General features: G+C 47.2%; 1 protein-coding gene across 1 annotated transcript; it reads left to right on the forward strand.

The window, feature by feature from the left end:
• Window positions 1-16,095: 16,095 nt before the first annotated feature.
• Window positions 16,096-22,789, forward strand: LOC122310222. The gene has a single exon (XM_043124103.1). It carries the CDS (start codon window positions 16,096-16,098, stop codon window positions 21,733-21,735), a length of 5,640 nt encoding a protein of 1,879 aa, XP_042980037.1. The 3' UTR covers window positions 21,736-22,789.
• The last annotated feature ends 33 nt before the right edge of the window (window positions 22,790-22,822 follow it).

The raw sequence follows: 22,822 nt of genomic DNA on the forward strand, positions 1-22,822 counted from the left end.
CTGCTCTTCTTATCTGCCGTTTGCTTCATTTTGTTCACTGATCTTTCTAAATTGGCTTTCAGTTGCTGAAGTAGTTCATCCTAGGTTATGAGTTGCTGGTCAACTTCATGTATTGGTGAGAGTCCATCTTTGTACGTTGGAATGGAAGGTGGCAATCTTCCATACAACGCCTAAAAAAGAGTCATCCCCGTTGAAATACGGTATGTCGTATTATACTAGTATTCCGCCCAAGACAAATAGCCACTCCATTTCCGTGGCCACTGATGAACAAAACACCGGAGGTATTGCTCGATGCAGCGATTGACAACTTCCGACTGGCCATCCGTTTGTGGATGGTATGTGGAATTGAGCTGTAATTTGGTGCCCGATAGCTTAAAAAATTCCTTACAAAAGTTACTAATGAAGATTGGGTCCCGATCACTAACAATTGATCTGGGCAGACCGTGAAGCTTGATGATGTCTTACACAAATTTTTCTGCTACAATTTTTGCTGTAAAAGGGTGACTTAAAGTAAGAAAATGAGCAAACTTACTAAGTCTGTCGACAACCACCATGATGGTGTCCTTCCCTTGCGATGCTTGTAGGCCCTCAATAAAGTCTAAGGTGATATCGTCCCATACTTGGCACAAGATTGGCTGCGGTTGAAGAAGCCCAGCTGGAGCTAATGTCTCGGCTTTTATTTTCTGGCATACCTCCCACCCTTTGATGTAGTCTTGCACTGATTTATGCATCCCAGGTCAATAAAACTGTTGTCTCAGCTTACTGAGTGTTCGTAGGATGCCCGAATGACCCCCTACCATGGTGTCATACATTTCGTGTAACAATTTTGCCCTTAAGGTCTCATCGTTCGGCACAATGACCCTCCCTTTGTATAGTAACAGACCTTGACGCCACATATATGATCCCTCAGGTTGCTCAGTAGCCGCACGACCCTTTGACTGAATGTATTGGTCTTCTTTTGCAGCTTTTTTAATTTCCTCCCATAAGCTAACCTGCGGAAAGGAAATTCCATGAAGAATGGGACTACCCTGTTTTCGGGAGAGAGCATTAGCTGCGGAATTCTCACGGCCTGGTCTGTATTTAATTTTGTAATCGTAGGCCAGGAGATTAGCAACCCATTTTTGTTGCTCCGGTGTTGAGTTTTTTTTTTTTTTTTGAAATAGACTTCAATTCATTTCTGAATGAAGGAAGTTATAGCTGTGATCAATAATTACGGGTAATAAGCCACGATTACAAGCCAACTACCCATCGGTTGTACGCTCCCCTGGGCACAACTTTCATTGTGCCGGACTATGTCTAAAAACTTCTAAGCTCTCCAATGACGACACCGTACTGAGAGGCGAGACTCTGTTAAAACAGAAATGTCCACCTCGGCTCGTCTGCAAGAAAAAACCACACAATACATCCCCACCCTCCAAGGAGGAGAGGAACTACCCAACCTTCACCCTCTATAAGAGGAGAGGACTCACAACCCTCATCCTCAAAAGAGGAGAGGTACTTGTCTATTTCAAAAATATATTTATTAAAACCTAAATTAAAAACAACCCTAACAGACCCCTGAACAAACAAGCGCCGTAAGCCCACAAGCCTTTCGCCCAACACTTTCTGTCAACACCCACGCTTTTCACTGGTAGACTGCACACACATGATAGCCTGCACCACGCCCAACACTGCTCTCCACAAGCACCGTATGCCCACTAGCCTTTCGCTCAACACTTTCTGTCAGCACCCATGCTTTTCACTGGTAGCCTGCACACACACGGTAGCCTGCACCACGCCCTTCCTGCACAAGGATTTTTGACAGCAAACAACCAAAACCAAATCACTTTCTGCACATGAGCTTCTCACCGTCGCCAGCTCCATCATCGTCACCATCGCCAGCCCATATCCACCAACACACTCCAAACTCCACTTCGGCTAGACGGAGACCAGAGACAAACAGCACATTGAGAGCTTATTTCCAGAGGCAAAGCATAACCCAAAACCAAAAAACTTCAAACCACTGCGTCACCCCATGCACAGAGCACCCGGAGCTTAAACACAGACATACAAAACAGAGTACTGCAGAGAATGAAACAAATGAAAACATAGAAAAAAACAAACAACCACCGTTTGACCCTACATCGCTTGATACTCTCGTCACCATCCATGAGGACATTCACCGTGAGCTACGCCCGAGATCCACCCCGGAAGACGCTTTATCCCCTCCATGCAACTCGGCATGCATCCCCAAAATAATCCTCTGTTTTCCATGGATAAAACAGAGTTCCTATACCCCATAGAAGAGCACCCCAACCCGCAAGCTAACTCCATCTCCATGAGCAAACTCCATGACCAACCCACGCCGTAAGCCCTCAAAACTATCCCCTCAGAAGACCAAAATCGAACGGTCAGGAACACCTGCCATTTGAAACCGAAATCCTCCATCTCCACCTTGGAATATCTCTCCGCCCATCTGGGTGATTTGTTAAGGAAGAAGGCTCGGAAACAAAAGCCTGGTGATGAACATAACACAACCAAACAACTTTTATTATCAAAGGAAAAAAAGTGAATTGGAACCAAAAGCGAAAGAAAAAAATAAATGGAGGGTGGAGCGTTTTCCTAAACGATTCCTAGAGAGAAGTGAGAGTTTCTCTCACTAAAACAGAAAAAAAGTATGCGCGTGCAAATTTTTTCGTTGCTCCGGTGTTGCTATTCGTTGCTGATGAAGCGATAAAACTACATAATTAAGTTATTTAAGTGAATAAATTGTTTAAGCAAAAATGATTTTAGTACTTAATTATGTAATAGATTATGATACTTGAGTCAATTGATAAATTCTAATATTTTTGTGCTTAAAAAGATTTATAATTCAATTATTTCATATCAAAATAAATATTTCAATTTTACTCTTCTCAAATCATGTTTATACGCTGGAGGGCAATTACTTTTAGAAAGACATACATGAGTTATATTATCATAAAGGGCATTCTTGACAAGTTACAAATAAGTGCCAAAGGAGCGACTGCAGGCTGCAGCAGAGTGTCACGGACTTAGAATTTCTTCACTCGACCCGTGCGGCCTTAGGAGGCTTTCTCTCCCACAAAGCTTCTAAGTAAGCCTTCTAAAGGACTCAAGACAATAGAGAACAAACTAGAGAGAGAAGATAGAGAGAGATGCTCTAGAGAACTTGTTTCTCTTATTGCTTGGTAATTTACACAAATGAGAGCCCCTCTATTTATAGGGAACTCTTGGTACAAAGAATGGTTAGGATTGTGACACTTGTCACCAATCCAAGGGTAAAGAACTTTCTAGATTGCTACTTTAGAATTGTCTACAATGCCCTTTCTAGAACACTACTCTAAATTGTCTATAACACCCCTTCTAGAACACTCCACACAATTCCACAAGAATACAAAGGACTAGGAGGCTTCTAGAAGGCTAGGGAATTCTCTAGAATTTCTAGGTGGTGACATTCTCCCCCACCAAGCTTCGCGACGTCCTCGACGCGGTGTCTTCATGGAACCGTCGGATGTGATCTTCAAATTGCCACAACGACTCCTTTGGTTCCCAAGTTGTCTCACTTTCGGGCAATCCCTTCCACTTGATCAAGTATTCTTGGTGTGGCATATGACTCTTTCGCCTGATGACACGGTCCGCCAAGATTTCTTCTACTTCTTTGTCGAAAGTGGTAGTTATGCCCAATGGCGCACGCTTGGACTCTCCTCGTGTTGGCTCCTCTTCATCACCATGGTAAGGCTTCAAACAGCTAACATGGAAAACTGGATGAAGTTTGAACTTGGAGGGTAAGTCCAGCTTGTAGGAGACCTTCCCTATTTTCTTGATGATTGGGAATGGTCCCTCATAACGTCGTACAAGCCCCTTGTGTAGCTTTCTTGTGAACTTGTGTTGGCTCGACAAGATCTTTACTAACACCAAGTCGCCTATACGATATTCTGCGTGCCTCCTCTTCTGATCAGCCCACTTCTTCATCTTCTTGGTTGCTTTGTCTAAGTAGGAACGGGTCACATCCAATTGCTCGTTCCAAGACTTAGCAACCTTGAAGGCTGTCGGACAATTCCCCGTGTAGCTTGTCTCCAATGACTAGGGAGTAAGTGGCTGCTGTCCCATTACAATCTCAAATGGGCTTTTGTTTGTGGATTCGCTCCTTTGCAAATTATAAGAGAATTGAGCGACATCCAATAACTTAGCCCAATCAGATTGGTTGGCACTTACAAAGTGCCTCAAGTATAACTCTAACAATGCATTCACCCTTTCAGTTTGCCCATCTGTCTGAGGGTGAAAGCTGGTAGAGAAATGTAGGGCAGACCCCATAAGCTTGAATAGTCCTGACCAGAACTTTCCTGTGAAGCGAGGGTCTCGATCACTGATGATGCTCCGTGGTAAGCCCCAATACTTCACCACATGCTTGAAGAATAATTTTGCAGTTTCTTCAGCTGAGCAATCTTTAGGGGCCGCTATGAAGGTGGCATACTTGGAGAATTGATCTACCACCACAATGAGGGTACCGCACCCCTCGGATTTAGGTAGAGCCACTATGAAATCCATGCTCACACTCTCCCATGGATGTGAAGGAATGGGTAGTGGTTCTAGCAATCCTGCAGGACTTTGATTCTCCACCTTGTCTTGTTGACACACAAGACAAGTCTTCACGTAGAGTTCCACCTCGTCTCTCAGTTGAGGCCAATAGTATGAAGCTTCCAGCAAAGCTCGAGTACGTCGTTGGCCCGGCTGTCCAGCCCACAAGGAATCATGGCATTCCTTGATAAGGTTCCTCCGTAGGTTTCCCCACTTTGGAACATAGATTCGCCGCCTGATGGTGTAGAGAAGACCGTCCTCTACCCAGAATCTCTTGGTTTTCCCTTCCTTAGCCATGCTCACCAAGTTCTTGGCTAAGGGATCATGCTCCATGCCTTCACGGATCACATCGAGTAGCTCCCCTTGAGCTTGAGTGATAGCAGCAAGTTCACCCTTCCTACTCAATGCATCAGCAACAAGGTTGGCCTTGCCCGGTTTGTACTCTAAGACAAAGTCAAATTCTGCCAAGAAGTCTTGCCACCTAGCTTGCTTTGGGCTTAGTTTCTTCTGACTCTGGAAGTAACTAGTGGCAATATTATCTGTCTTGACCACAAAACGGGAGCCAAGCAAATAGTGTCGCCAAACTCTGAGGCAATGGATGATGGCCGTCATCTCCTTCTCTTGCACAGTGTATCGCCTCTCAGTTTCATTGAGTTTGCGACTCTCATATGCAATAGGATGTCCTTCTTGCATGAGAACTCCCCCTATGGCAAAATCCGATGCATCTGATTGTACCTCAAAAGGCTGGGTACAATCTGGTAGGGCCATGACCGGTTTCTCCGTGATGGCTGTCTTCAGATCGTCAAAGGCTTCCTGACACCTTGATGACCAATCCCAGGCCCTGTTCTTCTTGAGCAAGTCGGTGAGAGGGGGATGCTCTTGTGGAGTATCCCTTTATAAATCTCCTATAATAGTTGACAAGCCCAAGGAAGGATCGGAGCTCGGTAACCTTAGTGGGAGGCTCCCACTTCTTGATTGCCTCAACCTTCCCCTCTTCCATGCTGAGTTTTCCACCTTGGATTTTGTGGCCAAGGAAATGGACTTCGTTTAGTGCAAATGAGCACTTCTCTTTCTTGACATAGAGTTGGTTTTCCCTTAAGACACGGAAAACAACCCTTAGATGCTCAACATGTTCTTCAAGGGTAGAACTATAGATGACAATATCATCTAGATAGACTACCACAAACTGATCAAGATAGGGATGGAAGATCTTGTTCATGAGCGTGCAGAAGGTAGCTGGAGCATTTGTGAGGCCAAAGGGCATCACTAGGAACTCGTATGCCCCATAGCGAGTTACACAAGTTGTTTTGGCTTCATCTCCTTCCGCAATTCTTACTTGATAATATCCCGATCTTAGATCAAGCTTGGAGAAGTACTTTGCATGGCCTAGTTGATCAAATAAATCAGCAATCAAAGGAATAGGGTATTTGTTTTTGATGGTTACCTTGTTTAGAGCTCGGTAGTCGATGCACAGCCGCAACGACCCATCATGTTTTCTTTGGAACAACACAGGTGCCCCGTATGGTGCCTTGGAGGGTTGGATGAATCCGGCATCAAGTAGCTCCTTTAGTTGCCTCCTTAGTTCTTCAAGCTCTGGAGGTGACATGCGATAAGGGGCTTTGGCGGGTGGTTTGGCGCCGGGTTCCATCTCGATCTGATGATCCACCTCTCTCCTAGGTGGTAGTTGCTTGGGCAACTCGGGAGGCATGACGTCCTCATAGTCCCTGAGGACCCTTTGGATCTCCTTGGATGGAGGGGAGGAACTCTTCACTTCATCCTCCTCCATGGAGGCCAAGTAAGACACCTCTCCCTTCTTCCATCCTTTCTTGAATTGCATGGCGGATAGAAGTTGGGTGGTGTTTGGCTTGGACACGGTGGGTATCATGCATGGACCCCCTTCCAAGATGCACACCGAGTTATAGTGGGGAAGAGACACTACATTGAACTGTCTCAAGAATTCCATCCCCAACACGATGTCAAAATCATCCATAGGAGCGACCGAGAAATCCACCGTTCCTTTCCACGTGCCAAGTTGTAGCTCCACCCCGTGAGCTACGCCATCAAGGGGTTTGGCTTCAGAATTCACAGTCTTCAGCCATCCTTGACCCTTCTTAAGAGGAATCCCTAGCCGTGTGGCCTCTTCCTTCTTAATGAAGTTATGAGAAGCTCCTGAGTCGACCATAGCGTGACTCTTCTTCCCATTAACGAACACCTCTACAAACATCAAAGACCCATCCTTGGTGGTTGGCTTCGTGCTTGCCTTGAGAGAGTTGAGAAGTTGTAGACACCCCAGGTGCGACTTCTCTTGAACTTCCTTCTCCTCCAACATAGCGTTGAGGGCCTTCCTCTTGGGACAATCTCTAGCCCAATGTGGTCTGTTACAAAGGAAGCAAGCATCCTTTGGCTTCTTGTCCTTTGAGTAGTCCTTCTTGCCCTCCTTTGATGTTGAAGGCTTGTCTCCACGGTCTTTGTATTGGGGCGGCTTGAACCCCTTCGCTCCCCCACCCTTAGTGTGATTATCCTTTGAAGACTTGGGTTTCAAAGAGTTGTCACTCTTATGATACTCGAATTCTTCTAAGGTTTCTGCCACGGTCAAGGCGGTGGAGATGTCGTTGACCCCACGACGCTTGAGCTCTTGAGCCACCCAAGATTTGAGACCGTCGATGAAGTTGAAGAGGAGATCTTCTTCACTCATGTTTGTAATTTGAAGCATGAGGGCAGAAAATTCCTCAACATAGTTGCGGATAGAAGAAGTGTGCTTCAACTCCTTCATTCTCTTCCGCGCATGAATAGCCACATTCTCGGGATAGAATTGCCTCTTGAGTTCACGCTTGAACTCTTCCCAAGAATCAATGGAGCAAGTACCATTCTCTATCTCACTATGCTTACGACGCCACCAAGTACCAGCAAGATTAGTAAGATAGAGGGAAGCAGTACGTACCTTGACACGCTCGTCTTGCATGTTCAAAGCTTCAAAGTAGCGCTCCATGTGCCACATGTAGTTGTCAAGTTCTTTGGCATCCCGCTTGCCATCGAACTCTTTTGGTTTGGGAGTATCCACCCTTGGTGTCGCCATCATCCCAGCTCCGACGACGCCCCCATTAGCCACTGCCCGCTTGCATATGGCCCAATCCGCCTTGGTTTCCTCTAGACCGACGCGGTATTCCTCCATTTGTCCTTGGAGTTTTTTTAGCTCCCCCAAGACCCGGTCTTGGAAAGCAACGTTCTCAACACGTTGTGCTTCGATGGTAGAGTGGATGGTGCTCAGAATGGACTCCTTGAGCGATTCGGATTGCCCCTCCGATCCTAGCTCCTCCAAACCTTGCTCCACGATGTCAAGCCGGTCCCTGACATCCGCTACCGCCACCTCCATCCTGGTCACCGTGTTGTCGAGGGTGCTCACCTCCCTGTGAGACTGATCCCATTCCTCGATCTTGGCCAATATCTTGGCCATGGCCCTCTCGATCCCATCGAGACGAGACTCCATAGATGAGCTTGAGTCCTTCGACCTCTTGCTCTTTCTTGTCTCCTGGACCTCCATGGTGATCTCACTTGGATCCGCCATCCCAACCTGGATAGCTCTGATACCAACTGTCACGGACTTAGAATTTCTTCACTCGACCCGTGCGGCCTTAGGAGGCTTTCTCTCCCACAAAGCTCCTAAGTAAGCCTTCTAAAGGACTCAAGACAATAGAGAACAAACTAGAGAGAGAAGATAGAGAGAGATGCTCTAGAGAACTTGTTTCTCTTATTGCTTGGTAATTTACACAAATGAGAGCCCCTCTATTTATAGGGAACTCTTGGTACAAAGAATGGTTAGGATTGTGACACTTGTCATCAATCCAAGGGTAAAGAACTTTCTAGATTGTTACTTTAGAATTGTCTACAATGCCCTTTCTAGAACACTACTCTAAATTGTCTATAACACCCTTTCTAGAACACTCCACACAATTCCACAAGAATACAAAGGACTAAGAGGCTTCTAGAAGGCTAGAAAATTCTCTAGAATTTCTAGGTGGTGACAAGAGGCACGCCTCACGCTGGACGATCACGCTGGACGCAGGAGCACGCAGAGCACTCGGATACAGTAGAGGAAACGGCGTGGCCTCAAGAGAGGAGAGCCAATCACGCATGGACAGTAGAGCAGGACCAAAAAGCAAAGAAAAAAAAAAAGGACGGCACTTTCATTTTTTTAGTTCATTTTTCGTTTGGAGCGAAACTGTTTTTCCTTGCTTTACGTTTAGTTTTTTTTTTTTTTTTTTCCTTTCTTTCCAGTTTTTCCTTTCGTTCGGCGTTCCTTTCGTTTTTGAGTTCTTATTTTTTTTTTCCTTTCGGTTCAGACCCTTGAGGCAGCTTGTTATCTTTTTCTTTTGGCTTTTACGTTTTAGTGTTTTACGGTTGTTAGTTCGGAGGACTCATCTCCAATTTTATTATTTTTTTGGTTGCCAGTTTTCTTTCTTAAGTTTTCGTTTGAGAGTAGTCGGCGTGAAGCTGCTCTCTTAGTTTTAGTTCTATTTGTGTTTTCGTTTCCCAGTTTTCTGGACATTTATAGGGGCAGTTTTTATTTTGGCTTGCTTAGTCTTTTACGTTTACGAACAGACGGAACTCACGCTCGTTTTTGGAGATTTAATTTTTTTAGCTTCGCTGTGTTTTTTTTTTTTTTGGTTGCGAAACAGGGGCGAAAGCTCTCTCTGTGGCATTCGGGAGTTCTTAGTTTTTTCTTCTTTTCGTTTAGACTGTGAGGCGGCGAGAGACATACTTTTTTCTACCTTTTTTTTCATTTTGGACGGCGTAGGGAATAGCTCAGGCTCTCTCTCGTTTGGAGTTCTCTTTTCCACTTTTTCGGTTTCGTTTTGCTTCCGTCTTCCAGCTAGCGGATTTCATTTTACATTTTTGACTTCTTCCCAGTTTTTTTGGTTCTTAGCTCTGTCGGTCTGGAATCTTATTTTTTTTTTAGCTTTACTTTACTTGGGTCGGTGGTTCTCTTATTTTATTTTGGTTTTTCTGGATGTATTAAGTGGTGGAGTCGGCGTAGTGCTGTTTTCTTTCGGCATTGGATTAAATTTTTTTTCCTGCAGTTTTTTTTTTTTTTTTCTGATGTTTTTGGCACTTATTTTCATTAAATTATTTTGATTTTTTGATTTATTCTTCTACATTTATTTTCATACAACAATTTGAAATGTTAGGATTTATCATTTTAGAGCATTTTACTAATTTAGAGATGATAAGCTAGATTTTTAGACTTGGGATTCAATGAATAACCCATGACTGTTTTGGAATGGATTTTCTTCAATGTTATGTGATTTTAATGATTAACTTGTTGGATGATATTTCAGTTTACATCTAGAAAGGATTAAAGTTTTTTGTTCTTGGTTTATATTAGTTGTAGACGTAAAGACACAATTAATACTTGAACAAGTAATAAGATTTTGATAGCTTTCTTTCACTATTTTATCATTGTTATATAATCTGTCAAGTAATTTTATTAGGCTAAGAATTGAGGTTCATTGTTATATTATCCGACCATGACTTCTAGGAATTGGAGCATGGTTGAGAGAAGATGAAAAAAGAAGTAAATTCATCTCCAAATCAGTAGGTGAAAATTGCATCCAAAGTGTTTGTTTTATTGTTTCTTACAAGTTTAATTCATTTGCTACACATTTTCTCTAAGTCTCTTCGTTTTGATAATTTTAGAATCATAGATTTATTTTTATTTTCAGTTTAATTTGAGCTTGAACTTCCAATACAACTCCTAATCATACTCTTAATTCAGTCCACACTTTCTTAGTAAATAATTCACATTTTAGTTCAAAACTTTCTTCTTTTCAAAATTTCTTGTCATCATAAACGTCAATATTTTATCTTGTAGTTTTATCACTTCATCAGTTGCTCTAGAAAATATTTGAGGCTGCACTGATTGATCTGAATATAGAATTTGTGGCCGAGAAGATAAGGCCGCCAGGTACATATGGCTTCGACGATAGCCAACATCTCCTTAGCGTACGTCGACCATGATTTTTTTGTCATTCCGAGGGCTCGACTGATGTATGCCACTGGTTTGCCTTGTTGAGACAGGACCGCTCCAATTCCTTCTCGAGACGCATTTGTTTCGATAGTGAAAACATCGTTGAAGTTTGGCATGGCTAATATCGGTGTGGTCGTCATGGCCTGTTTGAGAGCAAGGAAAGTGTTCTCAACTTCTTCATGCCATCCAAACTGGCCTTTTTTGAGAAGATTGGTGAGAGGCCGAGCTATAATGCCGTAGTCTTTGACGAACTTTCGGTAATAACCCGTCAAACCTAAAAACCCACGTAGTTTCGAAATGTTAGTAGGTCGAGGCCAAACTATCACAACAGAAATTTTATGTTCATCCACCTTCACACCCTGGTTGGTGATGATATGTCCCAAGTACTCCAATTCTTGCTGCCCAAATGCACATTTGCTATCTTTAACAAAGAATCTGTGTTGCCTCAATATTTTGAAAGTCTGCCTTACATGCACTAAATGTTGATCCCAGTCTGGACTATAGATCAAAATATCATCAAAGAAAACTAATATGAATTTTTGAAGATGATGTCGAAAGATGGAGTTCGTGATGGCTTGAAATGTGGAGGGTGCATTACATAAGTTGAAGGGCATAACCAAGTATTCGTAATGTCTATTATGCGTTCGAAAAGCAGTTTAATGAATATCACATGGTTTAACTCATACCTGATGGTATCTTGCCCTCAGATGAAGATTGGTAAAATAAGAAGCACCGTAGAGTTCATCCAACATGTCGTCCACTGTGGGAATCAGAAATCAGTCTTTAATGGTTGCGGCATTGAGCGCGTGATAATCTGTACAAAATCGCCAGTTCCCGTCTTTCTTTTTTACTAGTAATACAGGCGACGAGAAGGGGCTAGTGCTGGGTTGCACAAGTCCAGATTGCAGCATATCTTGGACCTACTTCTTGATCCCGTTCTTTTGATAGTGCGCATATCTATAAGGCCGAACATTAATCAGTTCAGTTCCTTCCTTAAGAGCAATGCCGTGGTCAACCTCTTGTGTTGGTGGTAAGCTTGAAGGCTCAATGAACAAATATGAAAATTCCTGCAATAACTCATGCAAGCTTGGATGAATATTCTGTGGAAGTTCTGTTTGGGCAACCTGTAGGCACACAGCAAACAAAGCATGGCTAGGACGAATCCCCTTAGTTATCTCTTCGATTGATGCTACTTCGATATTTTGTCCGTCGATGCCCACCAATTTCTTAGTCTGGTTTTTCCACGTGAATTCCATGGTTAATTTCCTCCAATCACACACCACAGAACCAAGAGTTTCAAGCCATTGAATTCTCAAAACCACGTCTATCCCTGAGAGAGGTAAGGAATAAAGAGTTAATGAAAAAATGGTGCTGTGTAAATCGATTTGTACCTCCTCAAACCTCCCTTGACATTTGAGATTTTCTCCATTAGCAACTCGAACTGCGAAAGTTTCCGTAGGTACTACTGGTAGAAGCAGCAGATTGGCCATTCGCCCACTAATGAACTTGTGAGTCGATCTGCTATCGATTAATATGATGACATCGTGGGCGCATATTTTGGTTGTGATTCGCATGGTTTTGGGAGCTGTCCATCCCGTTAGTGCATGCAACATAATTTCTGGTTCAGGAGGCCCTTCGTGATTCTCTTCAACTGGTTGTTCTTTGGTGACATCATCGCATAACAGGTTGTCGTTATCCTCGCAGCTCTCCAACATGAGTATTCGTGGGCCCTGACATTTGTGTCCTGCAGTAAAACGGTCATTACAATTAAAGCATAGATTTTGGGCCCTTCTCTGCTGCATTTCTTCCCAACTAAGCCGCCTCACGGAACGGTAGGGGTTGGTGGTGTTGCTCGAGTAGTAGGGGGAAGAGCTAGGGGAGCTCGCGTTGGTGGTGTAGGTCCTACAAACCTCCTTTGTCTAGCCAATTGATCATCCTTCATTCTTGCTAAACTGATTGCTTCTCTTAATGTCTGTGGCTTAAACATCTGTATACCATCCGAGATGTCCGTCTTTAAGCCACCCATAAAAGTTCCTACAAGAGCTCGTTGTGTCTAGCCTCTAACTCGATTGCCCAAGCATTCAAATTCCTTCTGGTATTCATGCAAGGAACCCGTCTGTCTGATCCTTGAAAGTGCTTCGTCAAAATCCTCGCACTCCGAAGGCCCGAAGCAAGACCAGAGTTCATCCTAAAAATTCATCCACGAAAGCATGTGCCCATCTTCGTGGAATGTCCTACTAATCCATTGCCACCATTGGTTGGACTCTTCCTCTAAGTGGTATGAGGCCAAAGAAACTTTCTGGGCTTTGGGCGTATTCTGGAATTCGAAAAATTGGTTCACACGATTGAACCACTCCATCGGATCATCTCCTAAAAATCGAGGAAATTCAAGTTTTGCTGTTTTAGATGATACAGCCAGCAGTCCTCCATCATTGCCTTCTACGTGATGGTGTCCATGGATGGGATTCTCCTGGTTTGCAAGCAAAACATTGGAGAGGCAGTTGAGAGTTTCTTCCACATGACGAAGCCGGTCGGCCATGCTGAGCTCCATCCTATGTAACCCCTCTTGTACTCCACCAAGTCCCGCTTCCAGCTGCTCAATACGCTCCTTCTTGGTTCCCATACTAACCTGGCTGTGAGGCCAATTATAGGTCCCAAACTTAGAGAGTAAAAATGCTAAGAAATTTGTTTTTTCCCTTAGGGTGAGAATGTACCACAGATTTGAATAAACTTGCATAATAATCATTAATAAATCTTGGCTGCTTAAATAGCAAAACCACTACACTTCAAACCGAAATAAAAGGAAAAACAAGTAGAAAACAACTTAACTGAAGCACACCTAAAACAGAGCATGCCTATACACGTAAAAACAGAACACAACTAACGGAAATAAAAATGACGAAAAACTCGCAACTTCTGCAGACCCATTCGCACGAACCAGCTGATCCATTCGCACGTAAAACTCTCGCCTGTCAAGATCCAGTCCATTCCTGCTTTTCACGTGTATAACGGTTCCGTTTGCATGCATGCAATGGTTCTTCACGTCCCCACTTATCCTAAGTATTTGGGATTTGGCTAATGGCCCCTCTCCGAACGACGTGGCCTAACAGGATACACCGCGTCATTGACGGCAACATGAATATTTATATTTTTATAGATAAGAGTCCAAGAAATTTGTGTTTTACGGCAAGGTTTGCCGTAAAAGTTTGCCGTAATTGGAGCCGGTTTGCATGGCGTCATGGCTTGCGTGTCAAAACCCCAAGGCAGGAGGCCACGGGCCATGCCTTGACCAGCACCAGCCCATGCCAGGACAGCACGCCAGCAGCACTGTTGGCGTCGTTTGATTGCCCACAGACCGTGCCCTTGGTGAATGCTAGACCACGGTCGCCCTCCATCAGGCAGCGAACAGTCGGCGCGCGCACGCAAGCGAGGTTGTCACACCACACTCAGCGCACGGCTAGACTGCACGCACGCCTAGTGCGCGTGCGTAGCGGGCACGCATGGGCTATGCGCGCACACCGCGTGCATGCATGGGCTGTGCGTAGGCACAAGGCCCATGCATGGCCTAGGCACCCGCGCAGCGCACGCTTGCACATCCATCTTGGAATTGACGGTGCGGCTACCCAGCAGGCCCACGCATGCTGGCATGCCGCTCAACGCCCTGGTCTTGACCAGGGCCATGCTGATCAACGCCCTGGCCTTGGCCAGGGCCTTGCTGCTCAACGCCTTGGTCTTGACCAGGGCCATGCTGATCAACACCCTGGCTTTGGCCAGGGTCTTGCTGACCAACGCCCAGGCACCACAGCCTGGGCCATGCAGACCAACGCCCAGGCCCCACTGGCCTGGGCCATGCAGCAGCCTGCCATGCTTAAGCCAACCACGGTCCAACCCAGCGACTCATCAATGGTGCCCAGCCCACACAACCTGGGCCACACATGCAAGGACCATGGACCAGCCAAGGCTAGGCCGGCAGGCCAATCTGAAGACCCACGCATGCAAGCATGAAGCCTATGCTGTGAGTCATCCTGGCCACCCATGGGCCACTGACAGCATGAGGCCTTAACCAGGAGGCGTGGGCCCGAAACCATTTTCCCTTTGTAATCGTTTTAATTGCTTTCTAGTATAAGTGAGGCAATAGGCTATCACTTAGTTTTTATCTTGGAACATTTGGACGAATTTGGCTTGTAAGCCCCCATAGACACATTGGTGCTTTGTCACTTAGGCTCCATTGGGTGCAATCCGTGAATCCCAAAGGAGAAGGCTCACCCTGTGCAATTCGTGAATCAGGGTAACCCACTCATTTCATTGTTTTCCTTTGATTAATGCATTGTTGAGGTATTTCAGCATTTTGGATTGTGTCTATTGCATTACATTCGCATTTGCCTGCTGAGTATTTTGAACCGTTCGAGTGGGGCATCGCTTAAGTCAGCCAAGAGTTGCCATTGAAGGGCATCTGGTCTGCACCAGGCCACCCTGGTCGAATCTGGGGCAAGGTCAGGGACAAGCTGACAGTTACCACCCACCAGCCAAGCCACTCGCCCAGCCCTTGCCACCTGTCTAGCCACAACCGCTCCCTACAAAGTAGGGGAGTAACCAACCATCCCTTAAACCGCTCAGCCATCACCCACTCGGCCAACCCACTTAAACCACCCTTAGCCACGTGTGCCTCATCATCAGAAGACACCTGTGTGAGACTTGGTCAGCCCCCCAAGCAAGTGACACCTGTCCTTGACTTGGTCAGCCACTATCAGGAGACACCTGGTGCCTGACTGGGTCAGCCCACCAGCAGGAGCCACGTGTGCCTGACTTGGTCAGCCAGCCACTTAACCACCTGATCCCACTCACAACCGTTTTTGACGATTCAGCTCCTGCACATGCATGCATGCACGCCCAGTCACTAGAATCTCGCCCACCATCAGCCATTGATCAACCATACGAACTCAGCCAACACCACCCATAACCATCACGGTCAAGCAAGTGGCAGCCCACATCGGTCATTGAGGAGCAAGAAGGGGCGCGGCAGCTTGGTGTCTAGGATCTCGACCGAGGACCCTATCACCAATTTGGTGCTTTCATTGAGAGCAGCCACGTGCTTGAAGGTTCAAGAGAGGTTCTCACTTCTCTATCGAGGTAGGCAACCCATCACTTGTCTTTGTGAGTTTGGTTGGGGGATCCACGGAGGATCCCGACGTTGCTGCAATTTTTATTCCTGTTGTTATTATTGCATTTTGAAGTTTGGGGGTTGTGGTAGAGGAAGGAGTAGATAGGTTTGGAGCGGTTGCCACGCTAGAACGTGAGCAACCCAAGGTCGGACTCATTTTGTGGTTGGGGTCGGTCACCCTCGAAGGTGAAGGACCCACGGTTGGAACCACGAGCCTCCACCATCAGCCCGTTTTTCACCCCTTTTTACCAACAGTTTGCAAGCCTAAACCATCTGTGAGGGTCAGTTTGCAAGCCACTCAGCCGTGATATAGTAGCAAGAGTGAATCAACATGCAAGAGAGGCAGTCTGTAGAGGAGCCCACGGGCATTTCCAATAGAGCCCGGCTAGAAGTTCTAGAGGATCACACCAACAAGATTACTTCAATTCTTGATGGTGTCACCAACAACTTAGCCGAGCTGCGTGTGGCCATGGAGACCTCTAACAAGGATAACCAGAGGGCCATGGAGAACATAAGAAGAGAGACGAACACCACATTGGAGCGGCTAGAGAGGAGACTAGCCGAGAACCGTCCTGGGACACCACCTCATGGGGGCGATGCCTATGCTGATGGACTGGAAGCCAGTGTAACCGAGTCCATGCATGCGTCGCCAAGGCAAGGTTGGAGGCATGGTGGCCGTGTAGAGAACCGCCAAGGTTACCATGAGAGGTGGATTCCGAATGCTGCTTTTGAGAGGGAGGACCCATTGGCTGGCTATCGGGCTAGGAGCCCTAGTGTTCACCATGAGCACCAGGAATTTGAGCACGAGCAAGGCTATGAGGAGCCTTACCAACATGAACAACCCGGGCCATGGAGAAGACAGCATGGTCGTGGCTACCATGGGCCACAATTTGAGAGGGACGACTATGAAGATAGAAGAGGAAACCGATATCAGGATTGGGGACCCAGGCGCCCTAAGGTCGACTTCCCAAAGTATAGCGGTGGTGACCCCTATGAGTGGTTGGACAAGGTCCATCACTACTTTCTGACGTATGACATCCCACGCCATGAGAGGGTGTCCATAGCCTGCTTTTACCTTGAAGGCAAGGCTGGAAAATGGTGGCGTTGGATAAGGGACCAGTACGACAAGGATCATATGAGGCTGGGCTGGACAGCCTTTGAGAAGGAGCTCCTCAGTCAATTCGGGCCATCACCAGTTGTCAATCACCATGGGCAGCTGGCCAAGCTAAGGCAAGAGGGCAAGGTCCAGCACTATATAGAGGAGTTCAGACAGCTACAGATCATGGTTAGGGGCTGGTCGGAGGAAGCCTTGATAGGCACATTCATTGATGGTTTGAGACCTTGGCTTGCCAAGGAGATCAAACTTAGACAACCCACAAGGCTACCCGAGGTGATGAAGATGGCTGAAATTCTTGAGGAGAGCCATTCTAGTGAGCGGCGCCCAACCAAAGACATGGGGAGCAAGTCTTTCAAGACTGTGCAAACCAAGGTCTCTTGGAAGGGAAGGGACACATCAGCCACCACCTCCAAACCGAGACCGGAGATCAAGAAGCTATCCAGTGAAGAGGTGCAAGAGCGCATCAAGAAGGGGCTGTGTTTTAAGTGCGGAGACAAATGGAGCCCCGGTCACAAGTGCAAGGCAGCTCAGGCCTTGTTTATGTTTGAGGACGAGTCAAGTGATGATGAGTCTGAAAGCAGCCAAGAGGAACCCAGCCAAGAGGAGGAAACCGAGGAAACCGAATCTGGTGGCACACCAGAGGAGGCTGAGCTATCATTGAATGCCATGGCTGGCATTTCTAAACCCACGTCCATGAGGTTGATGGCATGGGTGGGCAAGCATGAAGTGACTTTGCTAGTGGATAGCGGCTCCACACACAACTTCATTAATTCCAGCATTGTGGGCAAGGTTGGACTTAAGCCGAGCCCTATTCCCCCATTTGAAGTGAAGGTGGCAAGTGGAGAAAAGCTGCAATGTGAGGCCCTCATCCGTGAAGTGAAGATGAATGTTCAGGGGGTCCGTATTATGGCAGACTTGCATGTGCTGCCTTTGGTCGGCCTTGACTTAGTCTTGGGGAATGCTTGGCTGAAGAGCCTTGGCAGGGTTGTCCATGACTATCACAACATGACCATGGAGTTTAAACTTGGCTCCAAGAAGCGACTGTGGACAGCCATTGCCAGTAAGGAGATCAAGTCATGCGAAGCCATTATGTTTGAGAAACTTTGCAAAGGCGGGGCACATTGCTTCGCCATCGTGGTGGCCAAAGAGGATGTAATGAGACAAGTCGAGAACAAGGGTCAGGAGAGCACCCATGATGATTTAGCGCTACTGCCCGAGGAAGTCAAGCCTGTCTTAGCAGCCCACAAGGGGGTTCTCGAGGTGCCCACTGCACTTCCACCTCCTAGAGAGTTTGATCACAGAATTCGACTAGTGGATGAAACCAAGCCGATCAACGTGCCACCCTATAGATATGCCCACTTTCAGAAGGGAGAGATTGAACGGCAGGTGGATGAGATGCTGAAGAGTGGCCTAATCCGCCCTAGTACCAGTCCCTTTTCTTCGCCAGTGCTGTTGGTGAGGAAGAAGGATGGCACATGGAGGTTCTGTACGGACTATAGGGCCTTGAATGAAGCCACGGTCAAAGACAGATTTCCCATCCCCACTGTCGATGAGATGTTAGATGAGCTGCATGGGGCTACGGTGTTCTCAAAGTTAGATCTAAGGGCCGGCTACCATCAGATTCGAATGAATGAGGAAGACATCCATAAGACAGCCTTTAGGACTCACTCAGGCCATTATGAATACCTAGTGATGCCTTTCGGTTTGTGCAATGCTCCATCAACGTTTCAGGCTGCAATGAATAGCATCTTCAAGCCACTACTTCGGAAGTTTGTGCTTGTCTTCTTCGATGACATTTTGGTCTATTCTAGGACCATCGAAGAGCATAAGCAACACTTGGAGAAGGTGCTAACAATTCTGGAGGAGCATCATTTCTTTATCAAAGCCACCAAGTGTGCCTTCATGGAGAAGGAGTTGGAGTACTTAGGCCACTTTATCTCAGGAGATGGTGTCAAAGTTGATCACAGAAAGATAGAGGTCATGGTGGATTGGCCTCTACCCAAGGACATCTCAGCCTTGAGAGGATTTCTGGGGCTCACGGGTTATTACAGGAGGTTTGTCAAAGGCTATGGGCTAATAGCCAAGCCACTCACAGCAATGCTCAAGAAGGACAGTTTCGAGTGGACAACCGAGGCTAGGGAAGCCTTTGAGGAACTGAAGCGAGCCATGACCAAGACACCTGTGTTGGCACTTCCCAATTTTGAGAGATCGTTTGAAGTTTATACAGATGCAAGCGGTGAAGGCATCGGGGCTGTGTTGGTCCAAGACCGAAGGCCTTTGGCTTTCATTTCCAAGGCACTCGGGCCTATGAAGAAAGCATGGAGTACCTATGCCCGAGAGCTATTGGCAGTGGTTCATGCTGTCAAGGTGTGGCGCCCATACCTCTTGGGGCGCAAGTTTACCATCATCACAGACCAGCAGGCCTTAAGGCATCTATTGCAACAGAAAATTGTCACCCCGGAACAACAGAAGTTCCTTGTCAAGTTGCTAGGCTTTGAGTATGACATAGTCTATCAACCGGGCAAGGAAAATAAGGTGGCTGATGCCTTAAGCCGCAGGGAGGGCAGCCAACTACTTAAGGTAGTGGGAGATGATGAGGAGTCATCAAACTTGGCACTAAGCGGGGCAGAATGGCGAGTATGGGACAAGATCAGAGAGGCTACCAGATTGGATGCAAGGGCACTTGAGATCATTGAGCTCTTGGATGCCCAAGGGCAAGGGGTTGTAAACTACAAAGTGAGAGACGGTCTGATCTTCTACAAGAACTATGTTTATGTGCCGAACGTTCCCAATCTCAGGGATGAGATTCTAAATCATTTCCATAACAGCAAGGAAGGTGGTCATTCGGGATGGTTGAGAACATACATCCGATTGAAGCATTTCTTCCATTGGGAGGGAATCAAGGGTGATGTCAAGAGACTTGTGGCCAGCTGTGACATCTGTCAGAAGGCCAAGTATGACACTAGGCCAGAAGCGGGACTTCTCCAACCATTGCCAATTCCAAACAGAATTTGGGAGGACTTGGCCATGGATTTCATAGAGGGACTACCCATTAGTGCAGGGCATGAAGTGATTCTGGTGGTAGTAGACCGACTAAGCAAGTATGCCCACTTTATCCCTCTATATCACCCTTATACAGCCAAGTCAGTGGCTAAAGCCTTTGTCAACAACATTACTAAGCTGCATGGGTTTCCAAGGACCATAGTATCAGATCGGGACAGGGTCTTTATGAGTTCATTTTGGAGGCAACTATTTGAATTGCAAGGCAGCAAGCTTAAGACGAGTTCCTCCTATCACCCACAAACGGATGGCCAATCTGAGGTTGTCAATAGGACTTTGGAACAATATTTGAGGTGCTTCTGTCATGAAGAGCAAAGGAGATGGGCAGATTACCTTCCATGGGCAGAGTTTTGGTATAACACCTCTTATCACTCTTCTATTGAGAAAAGCCCTTTTGAAGTCGTATATGGCAGACCACCACCACTCTTGGTCAGCTATGAAAAGGGCTCAGCCAGTAATAATGAAGTAGAGCAAGAGCTGATTGATAGGGACGAGGTACTGGCCAAAGTTAAAAGAGAGCTCAAGAAGGCCCAAACTCGAATGAAGAAGTACCATGATCAGGGACGACGTGCTGTGTCCTTCAAAGTAGGCGACTATGTCTACTTGAAGCTTAGGCAATTCGGGCAGAAGACCATGAGGAAAACTGCAAGTGCAAAGCTGAACCAGAAGTTCTATGGGCCTTATAGAGTGTTGGAGAAACTGGGCAGTGTTGCATACAAGCTTCAGCTTCCTCCAACTTCACAATTGCACCCGGTATTCCATGTTTCCTTACTCAAAAAGAAGGTTGGAGATCCGAGTCTCATTGGGGAGGAGTTACCCACAGTGGATCAAGAGGGAAGGATCCTTATGAAGCCAAAGGAAGTGCTCGGATATAGGCTACATCGAAGGGGCCGAGGGAGACCAAGGGTGTGGCAAGCATTGATCCTGTGGGAAGGATTATCAAGGGACGAGGCAACATGGGAGGACTATGATGGGCTGGAAAAGAAGTATCCCCAATTGATCCTTGAGGGCAAGGATATGCTAAAAGGGAGGGGGAATGTCAAAACCCCAAGGCAGGAGGCCACGGGCCATGCCTTGACCAGCACCAGCCCATGCCAGGACAGCACGCCAGCAGCACTGTTGGCGTCGTTTGATTGCCCACAGACCGTGCCCTTGGTGAATGCTAGACCACGGTCGCCCTCCATCAGGCAGCGAACAGTCGGCGCGCGCACGCAAGCGAGGTTGTCACACCACACTCAGCGCACGGCTAGACTGCACGCACGCCTAGTGCGCGTGCGCAGCGGGCACGCATGGGCTATGCGCGCACACCGCGTGCATGCATGGGCTGTGCGTAGGCACAAGGCCCATGCATGGCCTAGGCACCCGCGCAGCGCACGCTTGCACATCCATCTTGGAATTGACGGTGCGGCTACCCAGCAGGCCCACGCATGCTGGCATGCCGCTCAACGCCCTGGTCTTGACCAGGGCCATGCTGATCAACGCCCTGGCCTTGGCCAGGGCCTTGCTGCTCAACGCCTTGGTCTTGACCAGGGCCATGCTGATCAACACCCTGGCTTTGGCCAGGGTCTTGCTGACCAACGCCCAGGCACCACAGCCTGGGCCATGCAGACCAACGCCCAGGCCCCACTGGCCTGGGCCATGCAGCAGCCTGCCATGCTTAAGCCAACCACGGTCCAACCCAGCGACTCATCAATGGTGCCCAGCCCACACAACCTGGGCCACACATGCAAGGACCATGGACCAGCCAAGGCTAGGCCGGCAGGCCAATCTGAAGACCCACGCATGCAAGCATGAAGCCTATGCTGTGAGTCATCCTGGCCACCCATGGGCCACTGACAGCATGAGGCCTTAACCAGGAGGCGTGGGCCCGAAACCATTTTCCCTTTGTAATCGTTTTAATTGCTTTCTAGTATAAGTGAGGCAATAGGCTATCACTTAGTTTTTATCTTGGAACATTTGGACGAATTTGGCTTGTAAGCCCCCATAGACACATTGGTGCTTTGTCACTTAGGCTCCATTGGGTGCAATCCGTGAATCCCAAAGGAGAAGGCTCACCCTGTGCAATTCGTGAATCAGGGTAACCCACTCATTTCATTGTTTTCCTTTGATTAATGCATTGTTGAGGTATTTCAGCATTTTGGATTGTGTCTATTGCATTACATTCGCATTTGCTTGCTGAGTATTTTGAACCGTTCGAGTGGGGCATCGCTTAAGTCAGCCAAGAGTTGCCATTGAAGGGCATCTGGTCTGCACCAGGCCACCCTGGTCGAATCTGGGGCAAGGTCAGGGACAAGCTGACAGTTACCACCCACCAGCCAAGCCACTCGCCCAGCCCTTGCCACCTGTCTAGCCACAACCGCTCCCTACAAAGTAGGGGAGTAACCAACCATCCCTTAAACCGCTCAGCCATCACCCACTCGGCCAACCCACTTAAACCACCCTTAGCCACGTGTGCCTCATCATCAGAAGACACCTGTGTGAGACTTGGTCAGCCCCCCAAGCAAGTGACACCTGTCCTTGACTTGGTCAGCCACTATCAGGAGACACCTGGTGCCTGACTGGGTCAGCCCACCAGCAGGAGCCACGTGTGCCTGACTTGGTCAGCCAGCCACTTAACCACCTGATCCCACTCACAACCGTTTTTGACGATTCAGCTCCTGCACATGCATGCATGCACGCCCAGTCACTAGAATCTCGCCCACCATCAGCCATTGATCAACCATACGAACTCAGCCAACACCACCCATAACCATCACGGTCAAGCAAGTGGCAGCCCACATCGGTCATTGAGGAGCAAGAAGGGGCGCGGCAGCTTGGTGTCTAGGATCTCGACCGAGGACCCTATCATTGCGTCCGGGTACAAACAAAGAGAAATGGTGTT

This window comes from Carya illinoinensis, chromosome 5 (genome assembly GCF_018687715.1).
Source record: "Carya illinoinensis cultivar Pawnee chromosome 5, C.illinoinensisPawnee_v1, whole genome shotgun sequence".
Taxonomy (NCBI): Eukaryota; Viridiplantae; Streptophyta; class Magnoliopsida; order Fagales; family Juglandaceae; genus Carya; species Carya illinoinensis.